Source organism: Dasypus novemcinctus, chromosome 5 (assembly GCF_030445035.2).
Source record: "Dasypus novemcinctus isolate mDasNov1 chromosome 5, mDasNov1.1.hap2, whole genome shotgun sequence".
NCBI classification, from domain to species: Eukaryota; Metazoa; Chordata; class Mammalia; order Cingulata; family Dasypodidae; genus Dasypus; species Dasypus novemcinctus.
The window spans coordinates 76,885,413-76,912,584 of NC_080677.1; the positions used below are offsets into that span (position 1 = coordinate 76,885,413).

Consider the following 27,172-nt stretch of genomic DNA (forward strand, 5'->3'; position numbering starts at 1 on the left):
GATGTCATCACTTAGACAGCTAATAGGATATTTGCGTATTCATGTGTTTTAAATATTTTGTTTTAATTTCAAGTATAGGGAATATTAAAATATATAACACACATTTTTAAAAAAAGATCTTCAGGGCCCCTCAATAATTTTTATGAAAGTAAAGAGTTCCTGATATCAAAATGTTTGAAAATTTTTTTTCTTTTAATATTTGAGAATTGCTCTTCTATTTGTTTAACAGAAAGTATAGTGCTTTGAAGCCAGCAAAACTGGATTCAAATTCTACTTCTGCCATTTACTGAATAACTTTAGGAAACTTAACTTCTCAGAAGCAATAAGATAACAGTATTTACCATTATGAAGTTAGGAGGATTCAGATGCCTGATACAATGCAGAAATGCAATAAGGTAGGTATTATTATTACTACAGATAATAAAAAATAGAGGCTGAGGTTTAATAAATTAGTCATCTAGTGGAATATGATTATTCAAGTCATTGGGGAATAAAAGTACTCCAACTCAGGTCTGCTTGTGAACAGGAAAGGGGGAGGTTCTGGATATGTTTATAAATATACCATTCATTATTCAAGAGTTGGAGAAGCATGACATAATTTCATCGCCAAGCTAAACTGCTAATAATGGTTTAAATATTAAGAAGACAAAAATGGGAGGTGAATAAGAAGCTGACAGACAATCTCTAAGGTCCATCAGATTTTTCTTTGATTCCTAGAGAAATTAACATTTTATTTAGCTCTGAGTCATTGCTGTCAAGGGCTAAGCAAAAACTATACTTATATCATGAAGATTTAGCCTTGATGGTTGCTTGCCTCTTTCTATAAAATTGTGAACTACTAAAAGTGTGTAATAATAATATAAACAATAACACAATCTGTTTACTGCAACAGAGGAAAAATATTTGCAACAAAGAAAACACAACTATTGTAAGTATAATAAATTTAATTTAAGTAAAGTCATTCTATGCAAGTTAAAATTTAGGGGAACAGATGTGGCTCAAGTGGTTGAGCCCTTGCTTCCCACATGAGAGGTCTGGGTTCAGTTCCTGGTGCCTCCTAAAAACAAAGAGCAAGCAAGCAAATGAAAAACCAATGCAGGGAAGCTGAAGTGCCTCAGTGGCTGAGTGACGGCTTCCCACATACAAGGTCTGGTACAGTTCCCAGCCCTGGTACCTCAAAACTTATATTACTTTATTGACTAATTTGATAAGCTTAAAGGTTCAAGATGCTAAAGAAAATACTACACTCTGATTTTTTCTTCAATACACAAAATTAAGAAATTACCAAATCTCCTTAATTATGTAAGATAAGATAATAATGCTATTTATATATCTTCTCTTTGAAAAGCATCCTTTGAGACTATCTCTAAATGGAAAATACTTACATTTTGAAATTCAAGTAAGAGTGTCCTAATGAAGTAGTCTGTTCTTGCTTGTTCAGCTTCCTAAATAAAATGAAATATTTTTGAATCTGTGAGAACAATGAAACATAAACATACACAAAATCTCATGTTTAAATTCTACAATATAAAATTAACCTTTAAAATCCCAGGTACACTTGCAAATTATGAAAACAACCATTCCAAAAATTATGAATTTATTTAAGTTTCACTTACAGATGTTTTTCCCCAAAACAGAAGTAGCTCTTACACAATTATTTTAGTCAGGGTTCGGTCATCCAATAAAGTATTTGCAAAGTAGTAACTTCCCCCAGAATCATATATTAAAGCAGAAGACAGAGTAAGGGAATATGCCAACCACTTATAATTTAAGCTTATTGTCTTCCATTTCTTTATCTCTGAAACTATTACTTTCTTATAAGAACCAAATATTACTATTCATAATGTGTATTCAGAATGCCCACAGAAATAATACAAACAGAATGCCTCCCCTCAATATCCACCACCATATCTCATCTTCAACCATTCTATCTTTCCACAAGGCTTGATTTTTCCTACCTAACATTCATTCTTTCAATTAACTGATGGCAACTTGGGAAGGAAGAGGGTGCACTCAGAAAACCCCAAATTAATATTTTATTTGATGACCATAAAATCACTTTAAATGTCTTTTTGTCATTAAGTCAAAGTACCAGAATGAAGCCTCTGTATCAGTTTGTCTCTGAGCAAACTATTCTTTTTGCCGGGTGGCACACCACAGTGATTGCGGGCCGGCAGCTTTCCGCGAACCCAGGGCCTCCCGTAAGTTAGACGGGAGCCCAACTGATTGAGCCACGGCTGCTTCCCGGTATAAGTTTTTACTTTTATCAAAAAAGAGCATGAAAAGAATATTAGTCCAACACTTAACTTTTCCTATAAAGGATAAGAGAGTATATATTTTGAGTTTTGTGGGCCATAACGTCTGTCTACTTAACCTTTGCTGTTGTGATAGACAATATATTAAATGAATGGGTGTGGTTGTTTTCCAATTAAACTTTATATACAATCTAGGCAGCAGGCTACATTTGACCCATGGGGAGGATGCTACCCTAGTATAAGGAGTTAAATGCAGCAGCATGTGATTGACATTCTGCTAGCTAGTCCTCCATCTACGACTTTAAAACCCTCTCTCCTTAGACCTACACCAAGAGAGTTCCAGAGATTATTTCTTCACCTCAAATATTCTGTTTGCCAAGTAGTCAAGTTATTCAATATGGTTATTTTCAACTTGCTTTCCATTTATAAATTTGATTTTTGTTTCCAGGATTGTGGTAACAATCCTAAAACATGTGACACAATCACAGGATATATACAAATAACTTTCCATTTTGAAATCCTGAAATAAAAATTTTGTTTCTTCAGCTTGGATTGACCCAGGCACCGTCAAAATTAAACTAGCTATTACTAATCCAATCAAACCTTTTATCAAGAAGAACTTTTACTTTTAAATTGATTATCTTTTAGTTCAACTGATAAACCAGAAAGTTAATGCATCCTTTCCTGAAATGTACATCTATCTGTCCTCCTTTCATATAGCAAAACTGTTTACTATTCTTGTTCTCCAACTATTAAAAAATGTTGTTGTATTATGAATATTAAGCATTATATGTTTTCACTTGACATTTACTACAGTTACCTTATGCATTTAAATTTACAACTGTTTGACACAACCACAAACGTAAGACTAGGTTTCCTGATCAGTACAGTACCTAATATGGTAAAATACTTTCAGAATTGGTGAGGGGAGAAGGTATTTCCACATTGAAATAAGACAGAGTTGTATGTACTAGTTATTATTCATTCACAATAATTCTTAACCCACAGTTCCTTCTAACCAAGACTTTAGAGTACTTTCTGCTTATTAAATCCAGTTAACTCAACTATGAGTTATAGTTAAAATTACAAAAATTACACTGCATTTATAAAGGAAACAGAATAACAGAGCTTGGATCCTTTTCTACATCAAATCAGAAAGCCTTGAACTTTGGGTATGCTCCAGAAGAATTATCTGTAATTAACCTACATATATAAGTCATAAAATCATGGGCATTCTGAGTTCACTAATGGGAAATAAAATCTTAGAAATTATATTGCATATAACCATGGAAAACAAAGTAAAAAGCAGGTAATTTTGAGATGGAGAAGTTATTAAATTTGTATGCATGCTCAATTATGGTCATTTTAGTTGAGTAAATAAAACATTATTTCTTTAAGGCAATCGAAATATTATCAAGTAGCACCCAAAGCAAAATTACTTTTTTGTAAATCCACTTCCTCATTTATTCCTACTTTCCCTCCTTCTTTGCTTTTGCTTATTAGGTCATTGTCTCAGCTTTTGCTGCATTAGTTTTAGAACCTGAATTTAACTCATTTCCACAGGTCATTAAATAGCAAGGCATATATGTAATTCATATGAAAGTATCTGCTGTAATAATCACCAGGGTCCTACAGTTTTTAAAAGTGAAACAAAGGATCAATATTATATCCAGGGTGGCAGTTCGCAAACCCACCTTTCTACATAATTATAACAATTCTGTGTAGTATAACATATGAAAGGTTAACATGATACACTACATTTCAGCCACCTAAAGCTATTTCAATTTATTCAATTTTAAATGAATACACCAATTTCCAAAGCACACTGTTACTTCTACTTACATATGCAAACACTTCTTATGAATTCATAAAGTAAGTCTAATACAGAGTTAACAAAACCAGGTAAACGGAAAAACTGTACTTTTATAAAAAGTCATTCTCAAAGCTTCTAAATTTAAGAGGAGAAAAAATAATATTGTTTATTATAAGTGCAGGTTTACATGGAAGCATTATATACATTATATTATAGACATATAAACTGGGTTCATACAGCATTATAATTTAATTATTCAGTGTAGTGTGCCAATTTTCTGAATAAGTAATATATATAAAAGTAGATACTTACACAAGATATTTTAAATGGTGCAAACGTTATAGGATCTTCTCCATACAAAGGCCAGTAGCGTTCACATTTTTTCTGTTATCCAAATAAAAGTTAGTAAGCAATCCATATAATAGTTTTTCTTAAACTTCTACAAAATTTTATGCCCTGGGGTTCAGCTTGCTATTCCTTCCCAGAAAATAGAAAAACTGCCATCAGTAGGGCAAGAAGATGAGAGAGCTCATATTTACCCAACTGTCCTTAAAAGTACACTGAGAAAAAGTGGCTGCCACAATGACGTCATTTAGTGTAACAGGTTTCCAACTATCACTAGAAAGTTATAACTGTAACATGACCATCTCTACAACAGCTGGCTTAATTTTCATTAAGTATAAAATCTGAGGTGTAGCAGTAAGAGCACTCTACTTGGTAGAAGAAGAATTTTCCAAGTACTAATTTTATTGTTTTAATGACCTTCAGTTTCTTTACCTATAAAAATAGGACTAATAATCTTTATTTTATAGGTTATTGTGAACACTAAGTATTTTAAATAGTCTACTGATGGTAACACAAAACCTATACAAAGGTTTTCTTTGCAATTACAGAAAGTATCACAAATTCCCCTTTAACATTCCCATTTTAAACAGCTATAGAAATAGAACATTCAAAATTACATTAGGGAACCCAAGCATTTGAGAATATTTAAATAAGTCAATGAAAAGCCTAACTTTATAGAAGATTCAGTGATTCTGTTAAAGATGCAAAAACTGATGCAATTTTTCAAAAAACAATAAAAGAAAAGTCTTTAAATGTCTTTTAATTTTCTTTTAAAAAGAAAAGCCTTAAAATAAACCTTCTGGCAGGAAGAAATACATCAGTTAAGGAATTTCTAATTAAATCCTCATAGTTGCAAATATATTAAATTGAGTTATTACCTATAGCTGAAATTAACTAAAAGTTGACAATTTTACTCACAGTGCCAACAAAGTAGAACTGCTTAGTGTGTCAGTTTATCTTAGAATAAATATTATTACTATAGTATTATAGGAGGCTTAAAACCACAAGAAATGTCCAAATTTCAGTTAAAAAATTATACAAAATGCCAAAATTAGATTATTTTGAGGTTTTTAAAAAAATTTCTATACCTATTAAAGTTTTAACATTTAAAATGGACAGAAAACAGGCTATAAGAGTCTAATTTGGTAATATTTGAAAACTATGTGAATAATATACTTCTCATTCAGAGCAGCAGTGACCAAGTCAGGAATATATTGGTATTTATATTCCAGGTAAAAACTAATAACAATTGTACCAAAAGTTATGTGTTAAAATACCATACAAGCATAATCTCTACTTACGTAAGTAAGCATTATTTTCATTTCAAAGATGAGGAAACTAAGCTTTGAGGTGCAGTATACTATGCCATGGTCAAAATTGTAGTAAAGAGTAAGTTTGTCTTATTTCAGTATCTATGCTCTTTCTATTACATCACACTTAAAGTCCAGGTTATCACATAAATTCATAGAACTAATTCATGTATAGTTTACCACTCACAAAGCACTATGACTCCCAAAACATTTATTAATAGTTTCAAAACATTTTATACTCAATACAATTTAATTTTTCTTAAACAACTACTGATATACTAATATCACAACTATGAGTATTTGAACTTACTAATTAAATAGTAAGAAAAATCAATCCTAAACCTGAACAATAACTTAAGGAAACATTAGAAACATTAGAAGAGTGAAATTTAAATTTCCTAATATAATCAATTAATAATGGTACTGACATATACAGTAATATTACTTAAATAATAATTTTTCAGTTTGCATATTTTATGGTATTAGATGTTCATTTTCTGTTGAATATTAATACTTCCACTACTGGAAACGGACGTGGTTAGAAGAGTGACAGACATTTTAAGTTAAAAATGAGGTTTACCAATGACATAACACATCACACACAATGAAAGACATAATGTCTTGCATTATGCAATATATCCCTTATTGAAAGAAATTTTAAGAAGAATTTTTATGACTTAAAAATGATTTCTAGTTTAAACAATGAACCACGTTAGTATAAGGCAACTTCCAATAAATTACCACAAAATTTGATTTGTTTGTCACATTTACAGGACATGCTTATTTTTCATTTAAATACCTATTCCCAATAAATACATTACTACTTCACTATAATGAGGACCTAGGAATGATGCTATAAAGAACAGGTATCACAATGGTTTGGAAACTAATTTCACTTTTACAGAGCGTAAAAATACGAATGTTAAAATATCAGAGTAAAGAACTGATAAAAATAAAGTGGTATTTGCAGACAGACAAGTCAGAATATTCAAGTTATAAACTGATGATAACTAATCAGAATTATTTTATTTAAAAATCATTTTCATTTCCTCAATTTCACTGCTACTTTTAAATACCTCTCTCATTAAGTCCATAAATAATAAAACGCTTATTCTACCTACAACACCATTAAAAATTCAGACAACTGAGTAGTGATTCAAAATTAAGTATATCATAAAATGATTTCTTAGGAAATTTACAGAGAAGTATTTAATATTCAAGGAACATAATGCATACAATCTAGTTTCATGTTTAGAAGACAGACCAATAAAGATAGTTAGCTAGATAGGTGGAGCTGGGGCATCTAAGTGGGAAGAATGTTGGCAGTTCTCTGGATAGGTTTTGTATTATTTTTGCATCTGCCTTGTAAGTTTGAAATTATTCCAAATAAAAAGATTTTTAAAACATACTTGTAAAATGTAATAAAATAAAGTTTATGTGCATTAAAGATTATTTTGGTCCTATAATCAAATAAAATAGCAGAATATAAAAGAGAAAGAAATGTCTACTTTAACTACATAAGCTCCAAACATAATAAAAGACCAGAATACACATCCCTAGAATAGAAGTGATAAAAGGACACTACAATTACTTTAAGTGTGAAGAGGAATACATACCCTTCCCATCTCAAATTCTCGACAGGCCATTACAATGATCTAAAACAAAGAAGGGAAAAAATGGGATGAAGAATATATCAGTTACACACAATTTCACATTTTTAATATAAAAATTTATATATATAAAAATTTCAAGAATTATTGTTTGCACCATGGGCAAAGTATACTTGGCCTGTCCAAAAAAAGTAGTTTTAATATTAAAATTTTCAGTTAAAGAAATTACGAATTTAAATCTAACTTTTGAAATTCTATGAAAATGCAACTTTTTAATATTACATATTTTAAACAAATTTAATAAAATTATCGAAAGACTAATTGCATTTAATCTAACACTGTCTTTAAAACTAAAGGTTATTATATCTGCTTCCCCCCCATCATTTTATAATGTAAACTTTCCAACATACAACAGAGCTGAAAACAGTGTACAACCATTGCCTGTATTCTCCCATAATATTTTGCTGTTTTATCACAGTTATTCCCTCTATCCATCCAAATTCAACATTATTTTAATGCATTTCAAAGTAAACTTCAGAGACCCATACACCCTAAATACTTCAGTATGCATATTATCAATTAACTCAATATTTTTACATTGCTTACAATTTTCCCCCTTAAGTTTACATACAATGATTTACACAAATCTTAAGTGTACATTCTTCAAGCTTTACAAAACGCATACTTCTGTGCAACTCAGACTCCTATTAAGATTTAGGGGGGAGCGGATATGGCTCAATTGCGCACTTGCTTCCCACATGGAAGGTCCCAGGTTCGATTCTCAGTGCCTTCTGAAAACAAACAAAATATCAAACAAGCAAGCAAAAGCAGAGAAAAACTCAGGGGAGCCGATGTGGCTCAGTGGTTGAGTGCTGGCTTCCTACATATGAGGTCGAGGATTCAATCACCGGCCCTGGTACCTCAAAAAAACAAACAAACAAACAAAAAAAACTGGGAAAAAAAAAGATTAGTAAGTTACTAAAGGTCAGAAAATTCCTTCATGCCCTTTTCCAGTAAATCTCCAACTACTCTTTTTTTCACATCTGATTTTTAATTGAAATACAGCAAACACTAAGGATCTGAATTTTTCCCAGCTTTACAAATCTTTCATTGACTAATAGAGGATGCTGTTTTTTTTTAACAATCATTCTGATTCAATAGAAAATACTTATTTAATGCTCATGAGAGTGGAATGAGAACTACACATTACTGATTTTCCACAACTAAAAAACCAAAACCATCACTATAGCAAAAGTTTGGCTCCAACAAGGGTGATGCTCCAACAAGGATGATAAATGATAGCACACTGTAGCTCTCTGCAGCATCCTAACCCACTCATTCTCCTGCTTCTAAATCTAAGGTACAGTATTTCACTTTTCTCAAAAGAGAAAGATGGAACAAAAATGCCATTGGCTTGATATCCTTCTAACTATAAATTGGCTTCAGGGGCAGGGGGAAGTCAAGTCTGCAAAATCTCTTAAATGACTGTACTATCGTAACAATCCTCTGCATTTTGTAAGTTATCTGCTAGCTATCTTTTTTTTTTTTTAAAGATTTATTTATTTATCTTTTTCATCCCCCCCTTGTTGTTTGCGCTCACTCTCTGCTTGTCTTCTTTATAGGAGACTCCAGAAACCAAACCTGGGGCCTCCCATGTGGAGAGGGAGGCACCTAATTGCTTGTGCCACCTCTGTTCCATTTGTTGTATCTCTCATTATGCTTCCTTGCTGTGTCTCTTGGTTATGTTATCTCGCTGCATCATCTTGTTATGTCAGCTCGCTGCGCCAGGTCACTGTCTCGCTCAACTTCTTTAGGAGGTACTGGAAACCGAACCTGGGACCTCCCATGTGGGAACCCAGCTACCTGAGCCACAACCACTTCCCAGGTAGCTATCTTATATGTGATTCATTTAGAACAAGATTTAAACTACTATTATACTCTCAAAATATTTTGTGAGAATTTAATGAGCTATTGTAGAAATTAGTCTCTTTCTACTAAACACTTGATATTATTAAACATATCACTATAGCTTTAAATCCTCATTCAGTAAAACAGTAAATTATTACATTTCATTATATTATGAAAAATAAATTACTTACTACAACATTATACTCCCATATCATCCTCCAAAAATCTATTACTGTATTTGCTAAAGGTCCTTGGGTTGCCACATACGCTTTCGGCCCATAGACTCCCTAAAATGGTGAAAAGCAAATTTCATGTTTATTATGATTATAAAAATATTAGTCACCTAAATTTTAATGTTTCAAATTTTACAAGTAACACTGCTGTTTTCACCTAAGGCATTTAAAAATGATTTTTATTTCATAGCACATAAAAACAGAACAAAATGTACAATTCAGTTCAGCATTTGGTGAGATGTTATTATTTCTGTGTATTTATTAAACATGGAACATCAAATTGATAATTAAGAATGTTTATGCAAATTAGTTATTATTTACCTAGGAATTAAAAATAAAAGCCCATTACCTCGTCAACAGTTAACTGCAGCAAAAATATCAAAGCACGTTTTGATTCTAAAACCAATACTAAAACTACCTAACAGTTCTTTCTTAGCCAGATTCTTCCATAGCTACTTTCAAATATCTATTCAACTTAAAAGTTTAATAAGCACCTACTATATAGATTTCTAACATTAAATCCAAGAATTTACCACAATCAGGATAGCTGGCTAAAATATAAAATGCGCATAGAAGTGAATAATACAATGAATCAGTAAAATTTGTGCAATTAAAAACTAGAGCTTTTGGCAACTGTCTTTATAAAAGATGAACATTGACAGCAACTGATATATAAAGTCATCTATATATTTTTGTTTAAACTGTTAGTTTTGTTTTTTTCTCCAATTATAATAAAACTGACTTTGTTGGGAAAAAAGGTTATTTGAAACCATGGCTGTTAAATACTGATATAAGTTTAGATTAATTCTATCACATAACTCCTACCATGATAACAAATTTGCCAACCAAATCAGGTATGTATAATTTACAAACATAAATTAACTGAAAACTATACTGTCTTATAATCTGAAACATTCAAAGAACACAAAAAAACGGATAAACTAAAGCAATCTATTTAACCTCAATCCACTGGCATTTTGCATCTGTCTTTCTGTTCCATGAAACTCTACAAGAATTTGACTGCTTCTGACCAAAGGGTATCTAAACAAAGTTACCAAAACACTGTTTAATTAAGGATTTGGGATGACAACTTGAAATTTGGCAATGACTGTCAAAAGTATTTTTACCTAAGTTAATGTTCTATAAATTTAATATTACATAGTATTAGGTTGATGCAAAAGTAATTGGGGTTGTTACATTGCTGGAATTTGTCATTTGGTATTGGCATATATTCTTTTTTTTTTTTAAGATTTATTTATTTATTTCTCTCCCCCCCACACACACCCTGGTTGTCTGTTCTCTGTGTCTATTTGCTACGTCTTCTTTGTCTGCTTTTGTTGTTGTCAGCGGCACGGGAATCTGTGTTTCTTTTTATTGCATCATCTCCATGTGTGCGGAGCCATTCCATTCCTGGGCAGGCTGCACTTTCTTTCACACTGGGCGGCTCTCCTTATGGGGCGCACTCCTTGCGCGTGGGGCTCCCCTAAGTGGGGGACACCCCTGCGTGGCACCGTACTCCTTGCGCGCATCAGCACTGTGCATGGGCCAGCTCCACATGGGTCAAGGAGGCCCGGGGTTTGAACCCCGGACCTCCCATGTGGTAGACAGATGCCCTAACCACTGGGCCAAGTCCGCCGCCGGCATATATTCTTAAATAAATGTAGTTATGTTACACACATTGTTTTAATGTGCATTTCTCGTTTTATGTTTGTTTTTTTTTCGCTATTTACTTATTACTTGCTGTTTGTTTTATATTTATTTTAGACTATGGAAATGATGTTAGACAAAAAGCAAATTTGAGCAATTTTCTTATTTCAGTTCAAAATGGGTCACAAAGTAGTGGACACAACTCGCAACATCAACTCATTTGGCCAGGAACGGCTAATGAATGTACAGTGCAGGGATGGTTCAAGACGTTTTGCAAAAGAGACAAGAGCCTTGAAGAATGAAGAGCATAGTGGTCAGCCATCAGAAGTTGACAACGGCCAATTGAGAGCAATCGTTGAAGCTGATCCTCTTACAACTACACAAGAAGTTACCACAGAGCTCAACGTTGACCATTCTACAGTTGTTCGGTATTTGAAGCAAATTGGAAAGGTGAAAAAGCTCAATAAGTACGTGCCTCATGAGTTGATTGAAAATTTTAAAAAATCATTGTTTTGAAGTGTCATCTTCTTTTATTCTACGTAACAACAAACCATTTTTCGATCAGATTGTGACATGCAACAAAAAGTGGATTTTATACAACTGACGACGACCAGCTCAGTGGCTGGACTGAGAAGGTGCTCCAAAGACCTTCCCAAAGCCAAACTTGCACCAAAAAAAGTCATGGTCACTATTTGGTAGTCTGCTGCCAGTCAGATCTACTACAGCTTTCTGAATCCCGGCAAAACCATTACACCTGAGAAGTATGCTCAGCAAATCAATGAGATGCACTGAAAAGTCTAACACCTGCAGCCGGCATTGGTCAACAGAAAGGGTCAAATTCTCCATGACTACACCCAACCGCATGTTGCACAACCAACACTTCAAAAGTTGATGAATTGGGCTACAAAGTTCTTGCCTCATCGTTGTATTCACCTGACCTCTCCTCAACCAACTACCACTTCTTCAAGCATCTTGACAAATTTTTGCAGAGAAAATGCTTCCTCAACCAGTAGGATGCAGAAAATGCTTTCCAAGAGTCTGTCAAATTCCAAAGCACGGATTTTTAGTTACAGGAATCAACAAACTTATTTCTAATTGCCAAAAATGTGTTGATTGTAATCATTCCTATTTTGATTAATGAAGATGTGTTTGAGCCTGTTACGATTTAAAATTCATGGTTCAAAACCGAAATTCCTTTTGTACCAACCTAAATAATTTCAGCCGTGGTAACTTAACCTAAGAAATTACTGAAAAGAACAAAGATTGTTCACTGTAATACTAACATGGAGAAAAACTGGAAATAACAACATGGAATAACCATATACATATGTGTACATAAACTCAAAGGGCTAACTGATAATTTATCTCCATGATCATGAAACTAAGTAAAAGCTGTATATGAATAAGGAGGCCAGAAGGAAAGCACAGAAAAATGATGTTCTGGGGCTGTAATTTTATTTTTATTTCTTTTGCTGTGGGTATATTGGTCAATAATTTTAATAAAACTAATGCAGAAAGACATTAATTATGATAGAGACTATTTGGAGTTAATACATACCTTAATAAAATTGGCATTGATGTAGTCTGAATCTTGAGAAGGAGTCTTTAAAGTCAATTTAACTCTGCTGTGATCAACTAAAAGAAAAATAAGGATTTCATAAATTATTCCCTGTTGGCAGCTAAATGTGTTTTAATACCAACCACATACCAAGAACTCCATGCTACTACCCCCAACTCAGACACCCAGTTCCACTAACATTTAACATTTTGCCATATTTGACATATCTATCTTCCTTCCTTCCCTCCCTCCTTCCATCAATCTTTCCATAAACCTCTGCCGTTTTAGAAACACACCAAAGGATTAATCAATGCTAGCTACTGATACACAAGCTTATTTGTCATATTTTATAAACTTGGGTATATATTTATTTTTAAAAATAAAATATGTACATGACTTAAAAAAATTAAACCTTAATGAAAGGTACAGAATGGGAAGTACTCCTTTGCCACTCAATTCCAGGGTTCTCTCCCTCTCAGCAAAGGACATTATTAAGGTTCTTCTGATTGTTCAAAAAATAATTTTTTTCACATACAAATATACTATATATGTATAAAATTATATATATATACACACACACACAGAAAAATCTATACAATGCATAGAAAAATCTACACAAATAAAATCATACTATATATGCTGTTTTGTACCTTGTTACTTTTTGGTTAATAATATATCCTAAATTTGTCCCAGAGTGCATCTATTCTTTTTTATTATTATTATTCTTTTATCTTATTCTTTTTAATGCTACATGGAATCCCACTGTAAGGAAGTTTCATTATTTATTTAATTAGCTACTGATAGGCATTTAGGCTAAATCTCATTTTTTCTATTAGAAACACTGCTATGGCTTTATATATAACTGTCACCAGCAGAGATGTAGGGTAATTTTCTAACAGAGGAATTGCTACTTGCCTTCTAAAAAAAGTGTAACAATTTATAAAAGTATTATTATTATTTTTTAAAGATTTATTTATTTTATTTAATTCCCCTCCTTCCCCCGGTTATCTGTTCTCTGTGTCTATTTGCTGCGTCTTGTTTCTTTGTCCACTTCTGTTGTCATCAGCAGCACGGGAAGTGTGGGCAGCGCCATTCCTGGGCAGGCTGCAACTTTCTTTCACGCTGGGCGGCTCTCCTTACGGGGCGCACTCCTTGTGCGTGGGGCTCCCCTACGCAGGGGACACCCCTGCGTGGCACGGCACTCCTTGCGCTCATCAGCACTGCGCATGGGCCAGCTCCACACGGGTCAAGGTGGCCCGGGGTTTGAACCGCGGACCTCCCATGTGGTAGACGGACGCCCTAACCACTGGGCCAAGTCCGTTTCCCTATAAAAGTATTATTTATTCATAACAGTGCCAGGTTATTATCAAATTTTTAAATTTGATTTGCAGTTCTTGAATTAAGCAAATAGCTGAACAGGTTTTCATTTTATTTATTGGTTATTTATATGTCTTCTCCTTGAACAGCTTGTTTATATTCTTTGCCCATTTTAATCTATGTAAAGAGAGAAAAATCACGTGGGAACTACCTTTGTGAGAATGAAGTCAAGAAAAGGCAAAATTAAGAAATGGAAAAACGAACATCAACAGATCCATCAGCCAAATGACTTCTCATATAAAGTAATCTGAATTGATTTGTTAGATACTACTCAAATATTTCTAAATAGGACTACACACATTTCAAGATATGCCATTTCCCTGCAATTCTCATCTTCTCATACACCTTAGAGGAGCAAACAGTTAGGATAGATAAGGTCAGAGAAGGCGTCTGAGGCTGCTGTAAAATAGACTGAGAACTCATTTAGAAGTAACTTTTCATACTATATTAAATCTATTCAAAAAAATGTAAAATGACATGTTATGGTCCTTTCTAACTCAGGGACAATGAGCATTAAAGGCAAGCAAAACAAAAAGAAATATGTAAAAATAAAGAAGTAGTAACAAATATGAGTTTCTTAGCTAAACTCTTAAGGACTAATTAATGAAAAAAGTTTGATATATTTGCTTTTGGCCTAAAATTTTATATATAGCACTAAGGCCAAGCTTTCCAGTTTATTTTTTTTTAATGATGAAATTATTTTTTAGAAATTTGTATAAGAGTCATATAAAAAAGAAATACTATCCTCTGATTATAATTATTAATCTCTTCACCATGTTTCCAGGGAAGTGCTTACATGTTTACCAATGCTGTTTTTATTCTACACCAGTCTACATGTCTTTTTTTTTTTTTTTTAAGCCATTTGAAATAGAAAATACATATACAAACCATGTTCTGCTTCCAATATATGAAAAGGAGCTATTCAGTAGTTAAGTCAATGACGTTTGGGTAACTACACAAAAGCTGCTCCTTACCATATTTGTCAGGATCCCAATTTATTACCCTTGTTCTTATTGCATATTAGCCTCTTTTCAAGGTATCTCAAAGGCAGAATCTTTGTGTAGTAATTTACTGGATTGAGCCAGGCTGACTATATTCAAGCTGGGAAATATTTCATTTTTCATTTTCCATAAAATTTTAAGCATTAAAAAAACCCAGAAAGAAAAGAATAGTATAACAAATATCCATAAACCCATAAACCCATTTTACAGCTTCAACAATTATCAAAACTTTGCCAATCTTATTTCATCTACCCTCAATCATGCAACAGCTGTGGGCTAGGAAAAGCAAATCACTGTTTTTAACGCAATTCAGGGAATATAGTATAAAACAGGACTTCTGGTCCCATATCCTAAGTAAATTTAACTAAGCAAGTTCAAGATGGATTACAGAGATGCCTTTTTTTAATACTTCACAAGTAAATTCTAAAGCACGTACAAGTTACAGGGTCACCACGTTAGACTATGCAATCATAGTATGTTTTTGTTTTTAAAAAAATTTTTCTATTTATTTATTTTTATTTATTTTATTTATTTCTCTCCCCGCCCCCCTCCGTTGTCTGCGCTCTGTGTCCATTCCCTGTGTGTTCTGTGTCCGCTTGTATTAGAAGCATTCAGAATCTGTGTCTCATTTTGTTGAGTCATCTTGCTGTGTCAGCTCTCCGTGTGTGTGGTGCCATTCCTGGACAGGCTGCACTTTTTTCGCGCTGGGCGGCTCTCCTTATGGGGTGCGCTCCTTGTGTGTGGGGCTCCCCTACCCAGGGGACACCCCTGTGTGGCAGGGCACTCCTTGCACACATCAGCACTGCACAAAGGCCAGCTCATCACACGGGTCAGGAGGCCCTGGGTTTGACCCTTGGACCTCCCATGTGGTAGGCGGACGCCCTATCCATTGGGCCAAATCTGCTTCCCCATAGTATTTTATTTATCATTTAATATCAAGATTATGTTGCATATATAATACATCATTCAGGTATATTTTACCATTCCACATTGGTGCTCCTATTAAGCATAAAGTGAGTGAAAAGGAACTAAAGAATATCAAAGCACTGAAAACAATCACTCATCTCCATGTTTTTGTTGATTTCCTCTATAGTTTCCCAATAACCCAACTCTAAATAAACAACCCAATGTTGTCTATGCAAAGTGGTCTACAGAGAAACAATTTTTAAAAAACAAATATCAGCCTATGGTAACAAAAAAATACATAGTCACTTTCAAGGAAACAGAAAATTCCTACTGACTAAATCCTATACCTAAAAATAATAGAATCTTCATAATAACATTAGCATAGGCAGGGTCCCGATCCTTAACTTCTAAAGGCTAGCTCAGTTTTAGCCTTCTCAACAGACAAAACACAGGTCTTTCCTGACATAGGGTTATCTAGAAATTTCTCAAATATGGAACTGGTCTCAAGTGTTCTAATATAATAAGCCATTATCTCCGAAATAGCTAGTGAAAACCTAATTTCTCTATGAACAGCAATGAAACTACTTGTAATGGAATGTTTCTTACAAAAGTCTCAAAAGTCTACTTAAAAATGATCAATAGCTAGATGGTAAAAACTGGTTTAACAGATTACACCATTTTAGAGAGGGGATAGCTAATGAAGTAGAAGTAGCAATTAAGCTTTAAAGTAAGGAGAAAAGCTATAACGAAAGCAGAAACTCAAGAATATTACTTAAAATTTAATTGAATTATAATTAGATTAACAAAATGCCATCTGACAAAATAAGGAAACTGCTCTGAAACATTTTATTACATAGTTAAGCATATACATGTACTTAAATACATGAGCCTAATGGAAGTATAAGAAGAAATATTACAAATGTTTAAATCCCTAGTACTTAAATGTCAGCATATTTGATGGATACCATAAAAATGTTAGCAATTATATTACAAATTGCTGTTATATTTACAATAAAAATGTAAACAAAAGTTAAGTATAACAGTACATTCTTTCTTAATAACTATACAAGCAGAAAGAGAGCAGAGCAACACCTTTAAAGCATAATGAGAAAGGAATTCTATTCCAGGAAAAACAGCTTTAGAAAACAAAAGGGAAAGACATTTCATATATTCAAAAACTGGGAGAATTCATCATCGATAAATCAGCATTACAAGAAATATTAAAAAAAAAAAAAGAAGCCCTGGACTTTCAGGAGGTTGACAAGTAGAAAGACATAGGACACTCTTCTAGAAAGACAGGAGACTCTCTTCTCACACAACTTTGGCTGCAAATGCTGGCACCCACCCCCACACTATATATACTTTTGAATTCTCGGGCCTCTAGCAGGCTGCTACAGACAAAGGGGGCCCCAGGGATCCACCCTGCATGCCAAGAGGAGAGAGAGGGACACAGCCTAAAGCTGACTCACGTTTTCACTCACAAATTTGGTCCGCTGTGTCCCATAAGCCCTTCCAGGCTAGAGGGGCAGCCCCATTGTTTGCCTTGGGAGACAGGGACAGGAGATCTGACCCTCTCAATCTCGCTCTCTACTGACCTGGACTGATTGTTGAGATGCAGAGGGAAGTTGAACTACCTCCTACCTTGGAAAAGGGAGGGGGTTGCCAGCAAAGGTTGGAGTACTGCCTCTGAGAAAGCCTCCAGACAGGAACCTCTGTCACATTAGGCCCTGCTGCAAAAAACATACTCCAACCAGGCACAAACAGATGAGAGCGCTGCCAAAAGAGCGCCATCCGCTGGCTGACCAAAGATGTGCATGTGAGGAAATTAAAAGGAAATATATGATAGGCTTTTCCAGCCTTTAGAGCCTCCATACCCAAAGCCCTAGGAAGCGTGTATACAACCCATTACTGGGCCCAGAGCCCAGATTTCAGCAACAAGGACAACCTAAAGACCCAGAACAGGCTGAACCAGACATCAAATAAAAGCAGTAACATACAGCCTCCCACCACTAAATAGCTACAAAAGGTAAAGAAATTGAGCATCTGAGTACTACCATCTTAATCAGAAGCCTAAACATCAGCAAAAAATTACGAGCCATACTAAGAAAATGGAAGACATGGCCCAAGAAAAGGAATATATCAAAGCCCCAGAAGACAGGCAGGATTTGAGAGAACTAATTAATGAGATGCACACAAATTTCCAAAAGCAAATTAATGAGTTGAAAAACAATATGGCTAAAAAAGTAAGGGACGTCAAGAAGACACTAAGAGAGCACAAAGAAGAATTTGAAAACCCGAATAAAATATTAACAGAGTTCATGGGAATGAACAACACAACAGGTGTTATTACATTACATTAGGGTTATGTAAGAAATGAAGATTAGTTTAGTTTTCACATAAAGGAAGAAAATACTAATTAATGTAACCTGGCAGCCTACTGCCTCAATCTCCCACTCCTGGGTTAAGCAGGAACAAAGGAAACCAGCTTAAGCAGGTCCTATAGGAGGTAAAAAAGATGCCCAAAAAAGAGCCAAGTCAATAGCAATTCAGCACTAAATTCCATTCCTTATTTGGCAAAGGGGAGCAGGTAAAAACTAAAATGGCTGGAATGTGATGGGGGAAGTGATTAATCACAAACTTTTGAGTGGGAAAATTAGATCTTCTCGGATAGGTTGTAACTTCTGAAGTATCCAATCTATGAAGAAACAGAGGAAGGGCTTGCGTGCTAGCCGTAGGGGTATAAACTGTGTCATTTTTCTTTGTTTGGGGTGCCAGCCATGTTTTCTGGTTGTGTGCCCCTTCTTACAAGATTGAGAATAAATTCTTTTCTTCCCCACAACTGGGTGAGCCTTATTTTCTTCTAGAAGATTTATTTTTTACAGTTATACCAAATACCATTGATTGTATACACTGGATGAACTATGCTTTATTAATATGTATCAATAAAATTAATTTGTTAAAAAATAGTTAAAAATTTTTTTAAATATAAAATTTTAAAAACACATTAGGGCATACAATAGCAGACTTGAAATGATAGAAAAAAGATTAAGTGATACAGAAGACAAAACAGTGAAACTAAAGAGAAAGAAAGAAAACAGAGAGAGAAAGGAATGGAAAAAATATAAGAGAGGCTCAGGGAGATGAATGATAACATGAAACACAACAATATACAAGTCATGTGAGTTCCAGAAGAAAAGAAGGGAAAAGGGAGAGAAAGAGTATTTGAGGAAATAAGAGTTGAAAATTTCCCAACTCTCAAAAAAAGAAATGAACTTACATGTCCAAGAAGCACAGTGTACCTAGATCAGAATTAATGTAGATGGACTTACTCCAAGATACATACTACTCAGAAAATCAAAATCAAAGATTAAGAGAAAATTCTGAGAGCAGTAAGGGAAAAGCAAACCATCACATACAAGGGACACACAGTTAAGATAAATGGGATCTTCTCAAAATTGTAACACTTTTGCACCTCACAGGACTTTGTCAAAAGGGTGAAAAGGCAACCGACTCAATGGTAGAAAATATTTGGAAATCACATGTCTGATAAGGGTTTAATATCCATGATATATGAAGAGATACTGCAACTCAACAATAAAGATATATGACCCAATTAAAAAATCGGCAAAAGACTTGAATAGACATATGTTCAAAGAAATACATATGGCAATAAAACACATGAAAAAATATTGAACATCACCAGCAATTAGAGAAATGCAAATGAAAACTACAACAAGAAATCATTTCAAACCTATCAGAATGGTGACTATTAAAGAGACAGAGAACTACAAATGTTGGAGAGGATGTGGAGAGACAGGATGACTCATTGGTGGGAATGCAGAATGGTACGGTCACTGTGGAAGACTGTTTGGCAGTTCCTAAAGAAGTTGAATATAGATTTGCCACATGACCCGGCAATACCACTACTGAGTACACACTCAGAAGAGCTAAGAGCAGTGAAACAAACAGACATCTGCAAACCGAAGTTCCTAGTGGCATTATTCACAATTGCTGAAAGTTGGAAAAAACCCAGGTGCCCATCAACTGATGTATGGATAAACAAACCGGTATACACACCATGGAATATTATGTAGCTATAAAAAGAAATGAAACCCTAAAGCATATGACAACATGGATGAACTCAAAGGACATTATGATGAGTGAAGCAAACTAGAAACAAGAGGACAAATACTGTATGATTGTGCTACTATGAACTAAATATATTGTGTAATCTCATGGAGTTACTAACTTGAACATGGCTCATCAGAAAATAGAATGAGTTTAGAGAATGGAAGGCTGACGGTTAATTTGTATAGAATTGGATAAAGGATGTGTGGTACTCCTTGGAAATGAACAGAAAAGGTGAAATCCCAACATTGTATTTGTCACTAGCAGTACTATTACGAGAACATGAAAGTGGTCTAAAGGTAAATTCTATGTCATAGTATGACTAAAAGGAAAGCTAAAAAATGTAACATGTAACTGTATAACATGGTAAAACTACATGTGAAATATGAATATGGGTAAAATTGCATATTAGACCATTTCTCTTTGAGGCTGAACAAAAACATGTTAATACCACAAAACATTAATATCAGACAAAAAAAAACACATTACGCTAAGTGGAAGAAACCAGACACAAAGTACTACATATTTTATGATTCCATTTATATAAAGTGTAAATATAAATCAATTTATGAAGATGAAGTTAGATTAGTGGTTATGCAGGGCTGGGGAAGTACTGCTAAGGGGTGTGGAGTTTTTCTTTTAGGAGTAAAGAAAGTGTTCTAAAATTATGGTGATGAATGCACAACATTGTGATTATACTAGAAGCCACTGATTATAAACTTTGGATAGATCGTATGGTATGTGAATATATCTCAATAAAACTGCTTAATAAATAAATAGGGGAGTGGATGTAGCTCAGTGGTTGCACGCCTGCTTCCCATGTCCTGAGTTCATTCCCCAGTACCTCCTATAAAAAAATAAATAGCCAGAAATAGCAGCTATGTACAGCAGGAGAAATATAGACTGAGAGATGAAGATTTTCTTGTCTGTCTATTTTTGTTTATTACTATTATATTGAAATAATGAAAATGCTCTAATAATGTTTGAAGTGATGAATGCTCAACTATGTGATCATACCAAATACCACTGATTGTACACTTTGGATGAACTGTACGCTTTACTAATATTTATCAATAGAATAATTTATTAAAATAAAAAATTTTTTTTAAAAAGGAAGGAGAAACATGGATCCACCCAAAACATACAAAGTACAAAGGTCAGAAGTAGAGGAATGAAAGTGTACTATTGTAAGGCTCTTATACCTTAGTGGTCTGTAAAGTGGTAGACCATGATGAGAAAAAGATAAATACTATAAACACTAAAGCAGTCACTAAAAGAACAAAGTTAAAGCCAACAAATGTGATAATATGAAATCATTAAATTATTCACATAAAAAGAGGGGGAAAAAGTAACAGAGAACAGACAGTGCAGGTGAAAAAAAAAAAACCCAGCAAGATGATAGATTTAAACCTAACAATATCAATAACTATTAAATACAAATGACCTATATATTCTATTAAGGTGGTCTTAACCTTTTTTGTTCCATGGACCCTTTGCCAGTCACGTGAATACCACAGTATACTGTGTATTATTTAATAAATATATCACACCCTCACCAACATGGCCCATTAATGTTTCTGAATTTTCAATTCAAGTTCATAGACCCCCTGAAATCTTTCCATGTACCCCTTTGGGGTTCATGGACCCCTGGTTAAGAACCCCTGCTCGAATTAAAAGACAGATTATCAGACTGTCTGAAAAAGCAAAAACCAACTAAATAATACCTATAAGAAAGGTATCTTTAAACATCAACACACAAATAGGGTAAAAGTAGAAGGATGGAAAAATATATGCCTGGCTAATACTAATCAAAAGAAAGTAGGACTATCTATATTAATATTAGACAAAGTATATGTCAGAGCAAGAAATTATTATCAACAATAAAACGGAAGTGTAATTCAAAAATTCACATAAAATTAAAGAAGTTTATGAGAAACACACCTAACATGATTTTTAAAAAATTTTAGGAGGAGAAAATTAAATTATTCAAGCACCACAGAATTTAAAGAGATCTATGACTATTTATTCTAGTTTAGGTGACGTCAAAATGTGTTCTGACATGGAACTCTAGAGTACTTCCAGTTTCCCAAATTATCATTCCAGGAATGATAGGTGGAATATGTGGATATGCTTAAATTCCGTAATTTATTAAGACAGGAAGCCCTACGTTAAATTAAGAGTCAGCAAGCTAAGTCCTCACAGTCTGTTTTAAAAGGCCCTAGGGCTAAAAATACTTTCTAAGTGCAGACACAGTAGTTGACCCACAAAGCCTACAGCATTTACTTTCTGGCTCTTTACAGGAAGCATTTACACATGTTTGGGTTAAACAAATGGCTTTCTTTCATTCAGGGACCCTTTAATTCACTAATGATAAGCTATTAATCTCCAAGCATTTGGGAAGGAATAGATTAAACTACATTTTCTATATTTATCCCATCACAGAACTGTTAACAGAGCAGAATGCTCAAAATGTATTAAATAAAAGGTGGGTTACATAATAATGTGCACCATGTGGTTGCAAGTTTGTATCAGTAGCTCCCTCCCCCCAACAGATCTATTTTACGACTAAAAAATATATTCACCAAAACGTTAGCTATGATAATCTTTTGGTGATGGGACTATGAGATTTCTCATTAGGTGTGATACTCTGAATCTTCCAAAATTTCTACATTTATTACTTGTATTTTAAGAATAAAAGGAAAATTTTTTAAAAATTCTGGTCAAGAAAGGACAGTACAGAAGAATAAACCATTGTTTCCTTTAAAATAAAAAGAGGGGGGAGAGGATTGGCAAATAATGCCTAGATAGTGGGAATATGAGCTAGAAAGAGAAACAGAGATAGCACAGAGCAATATTAGAGGAAGAAGCACAAGTTCTCAGCTGCTGGATACTTCCGGTGACCAAAAAGGATTACAGAGAGGTTTTAAATTTAATTGTTAGACTGTTAAACAGAATGGTGGCATCATTAGTAGAAACTGCAAGATGGGAAGACCACACACATGATGGAGGTATACATGAAAGGGACCCTGATTCTAGATGTTACTTTTTTTTTTTAAAGATTTATTTTATTTATATATTTCTCCTACCCACCTTGCTATTTTGCACTCACTGTCTGTCTGCTCTGTTTGTCTTCCATTTTTTAAGGTGGCACTTGGATCTGAATCTGGGACCTCCCATTTGGGAGGGAGGCACCCAATCACTTGAGCCACCTCCGCTCCCTGCTTTTTGTGTCTCATTGTGTTTCATTGCTGTGTCCCTTCACTGTATGATCTTGTGTCATCTCGTTGTGTCAGCTTGTCCTGCCAGTCTGTTGCATCTGCTCACTGTCCTGCTCATCTTCTTTAGTAGGCACTGGGAGCTGAACCCAGGACCTCTCATGTGGTAGGTGAACACCCAGCTTCTTGAGCCACATCTGCTTCTCCTTCCTTTGAAAGGAACAACACAAACACTAAAGAAAACTGCCAGAGATGAGAAAGGGTGAAGAGATTCTTTTTAGAATTCCAGGCAAATCAAGAGAGGTTTCTCAATTATAATTCATAAAGTATGGCTATCCTTATTTTTTAAATCAATTTTGTTTCTACAGTCAATAATTACCTTTCTGCAATTATTTTGATAATGATTACTGTAAGTATTGAAGTCAGTACTGTTTTTGTTTAATGTCAATTTTCCACTGCAAGTGCATAAACTTAATAAAGCTTGGCCACCTTCCACACAAAGACCATTATTTTCTAGATGATTAGTAGCTACATAGAAATATGTAAGTATGAAGGAATAAAAGTCCAAATGGCGCCACACACGGAGAGCTGACACAACAAGATGATGCAACAAAAAGAAACACAGATTCCCAGTGCCACTGATAAGGATAGAAGCGGCACAGAAGAGCACACAGCAAATGGACACAGAGAGCAGACAACTGGGGAGGGGGGAGAAGGGGAGAGAAAAAAAAAAAAAAGGCCAAACAAGGTTTTACTATGAAATTCTATGCTATAGCCTATCAAATCAGAATTTTTGCTATAAATATCTTTTAATAGATTTTCCCCCAAATCCAAGTGCCTGTAAATTTTCCCACCCTCACATATACTAATCTAAAACATTTCCATTCAATCTTATTCATAATGAAAGAAAAATGTTGTATATCTGAATCTTAACATTTTTATACCTAGGAAAATGGTTATTGTAGTAGTACAGAACTATTAGCAAGATTGCTTAAAACCAATAGTGGGGTTTAATGGTAACACTTCCTATGTACTGTAAACTGCTTGTGAAACAACGTTTGGAAGCCCTTTGCTTTAAGAAATTGAGGCCTATGAAACATTCACAGGCTGTCTTTTAAACTGATACGGCTTAACCAATCAGGTTCCCATCTACCATGTAGGAGGCCCAGGGTTCGATGCCCAGGGCCTCCTGGTGAGGGCAAGCTGGCCCATGCAGCGAGCTGGCCCATGTGGAGTGCCAGCCCATGCTGGAATGCCGCCCCAAGCTGGAGTGACCCCCCCCCTGCGTGGGAATGCTGCCGAGCATGGGAAAGCTACCCTGCGCAGGAATGCCAGCTGACACTGAGAGCTGGCGCAGCAAGATGACGCAACAAGAGACAGGAGAAAGAATAAGAAGACATAGCAGAACAGGGAGTTAAGGGAGAATAAGAAGACATAGCAGAACAGGGAGTTAGAAGGTCCCAGGATTGGTTCTCGGAGCCGCCTAATGAGAATACAAGCAGACACAGAAGAACACACAGCAAATAGACACAGAGAGCAGATAATGGAAGAAATGGGGGAAAAATAAATATTTCTTTAAAAAAAAAAACAAAACACCTAAAGATAGATTTATATATTAAACCTATATACTTAGTTATCAAACCTCAAAAACAAAGATCATCTCTCACCATCTTACCATTCTAGGACAAATAAAAACTTTGAAATAATGAAAGACATATAATCAGTAGTTCATCTTAAATAACTTTTTACACTAACTTTATTCTTATTTAACAGGATTTATATAGTGTACTTAAATACGGATCAGGCCATAAGTGCTTTACAATTATTAAATAATTTAACATTCATCACAACCCCTGGAGGTAAGTATTACCAATCTCTCCATTTTACAGATGAGGAAAATAAAGGACAGAAAAACATAACAAATTGCTTAATAGCATAGATTAGGGACTATGCTAGTCCCTAAAGTAGGGACTGGTGGTGCTGACGTTGAAACTCAGGCAAACTGACTCCAGAATCAGCAGTATTAATTTAGCCTATATTGGCTATTTCAAAAGCATGAAAAAGAATAAAGTGCATTTAATTTCTTTAAGGCCCATTCCCCAAGTTTTTAGGCACCTAGTCAATATTTAAATTTCTAAGCATATTTATTCTAAATAATGTTTTTGTTATATCTATGAAGATCTAACTAAATAAAACTTTCTAATGGCAACAACAAAGAAACATGGAGTCTTGAAAATGACAAATACCATTTCAACAGCTAAAATTACATTTAACAGTTAAAGACTGAATGTTTTCTAAGATTTTTTAAAATGTGAGTATATCTGCCCCTGCCACTTCTACTCTACCTTATACTGGGGATTCTAGCTAACACAATAAAGCAAAAGAAATATCCAGATTGGAAAGAAGGCAGTAAAACTTTTCATTTACAGATGACAAGCTCTTCTATCTAGAAAATCCTGAGGAATCCTCACACACGCAAACACTACTAAACCAATAAATGAGTTCAGGAAGGTCACTGGATTTTTAAAAATCAGCATACGCAAAAACTATGTATTTTGGTGTACTAGCAATGAAGAATTTGAAATTAAAATGAAAATAATTCTATTTAAAAGAGTACACAAACCAAAAAATTTAAACATATGAACCCTGTACACCAAAAACTATAAAATGTTGTTGTGAGAAATCAAAGAAAATCTAAATAAATCTAAGTAAACAGAGAAGGACATTCCATGTTCACAGGCTGGAAGAGTCAATATTGTTTAAAATGGAAATTCTCATCTATAGATTCAACACAATCCTGATCAAAATCCTAGTAGGCTTTTTTTACAGAAACTAATCAACTGATCATAAATTTTTAATAGAAACACAAAGGCTCCAAAAGAGTCAAACCAATTTTGAAAAATATGAACAAAGTTGGAGAATGTAAATTTCTTGATTTTAAAACATACTATAAAGCATCTATGATCAAGACAATGTGGTGCTCGCATAAGAACAGATATATAGATCAACAGAATAGAATTGAGAATCCAGAAATAAAACCTTATATTTATGGTCAAATATTTTCAGCAAAGGAACCAAAGCAAGTCAATGGGAAAAAGTCTTTTCAACAAATGTTACCGGAACAACTGGATACGCTCATGCAAATAAAGATTATTTCTGACCCTTACCTCACATCATATACCAAATAACTCAAAATGGATCACAGTCTTATATATAAGAACTAAAAATATAATATTTAAATATATTTCCAGGAGAAAAATGAAGAAAAAAAAAATAGAAAATCTTTGTGACCTTAGATTAGGCAAAGAATTCTTAAATAAAACCAAAACCATAATCCATACAAGAAAACAGTGATAAACTGAACTTCACCAAATTAAAATCTTACAGTCTTTAAAAGACTCCATTAAGAAAGTAAGAAGACAAAACTGGGAGAAAAGCATTTGGAAATCATATACTAGATAAAGATTTGAAACTAGAATATATAAACAACTCTTACAACTCAGTAAGAAGATTAAACAAACAATAACAATTTTAAAAAGTATAAATGATTAATAACCAAAAAAGATATACAAATGACTAACAGCACAAGAAGAGATACTCAGCATCCTTAATCCTTAGTGAAATGCAAATCAAAACCACAATGCAATACATCTACATACCCACTACAATGGTCATAATCAAGAAGACAGACAACAATAAGTGTTAGTGAGGATGTGGAAAGATTCCACACACTACTTTGGAAAATAGTTCAGCAATTTCATAAAAAGATAAACATAAACTCCCAAGAGTCCAGCAATTCCATTCCTAGATATCTACCCAAGAGAAATGAAAGCATAAGTCCATACAAAGACTTGTTATGGAATAGT

General features: G+C 34.1%; 1 protein-coding gene across 4 annotated transcripts in view; it reads right to left on the minus strand.

Annotated features, from left to right (window-relative positions):
* PTPN12 (protein tyrosine phosphatase non-receptor type 12) overlaps positions 1–27,172 on the minus strand; it is a 108,476-nt gene that overhangs the window by 37,357 nt on the left and 43,947 nt on the right. For all 4 annotated transcript variants that reach the window (XM_004473390.5, XM_058297973.1, XM_058297974.2 and 1 more), the window contains 5 exons: positions 12,680–12,756; positions 9,433–9,528; positions 7,340–7,378; positions 4,381–4,452; positions 1,386–1,445 (listed from right to left, as the gene is read on the minus strand). In XM_004473390.5, the coding sequence (XP_004473447.1) occupies positions 1,386–1,445; positions 4,381–4,452; positions 7,340–7,378; positions 9,433–9,528; positions 12,680–12,756 (344 nt within the window). The remainder of the gene's footprint in view (positions 1–1,385; positions 1,446–4,380; positions 4,453–7,339; positions 7,379–9,432; positions 9,529–12,679; positions 12,757–27,172) is intronic.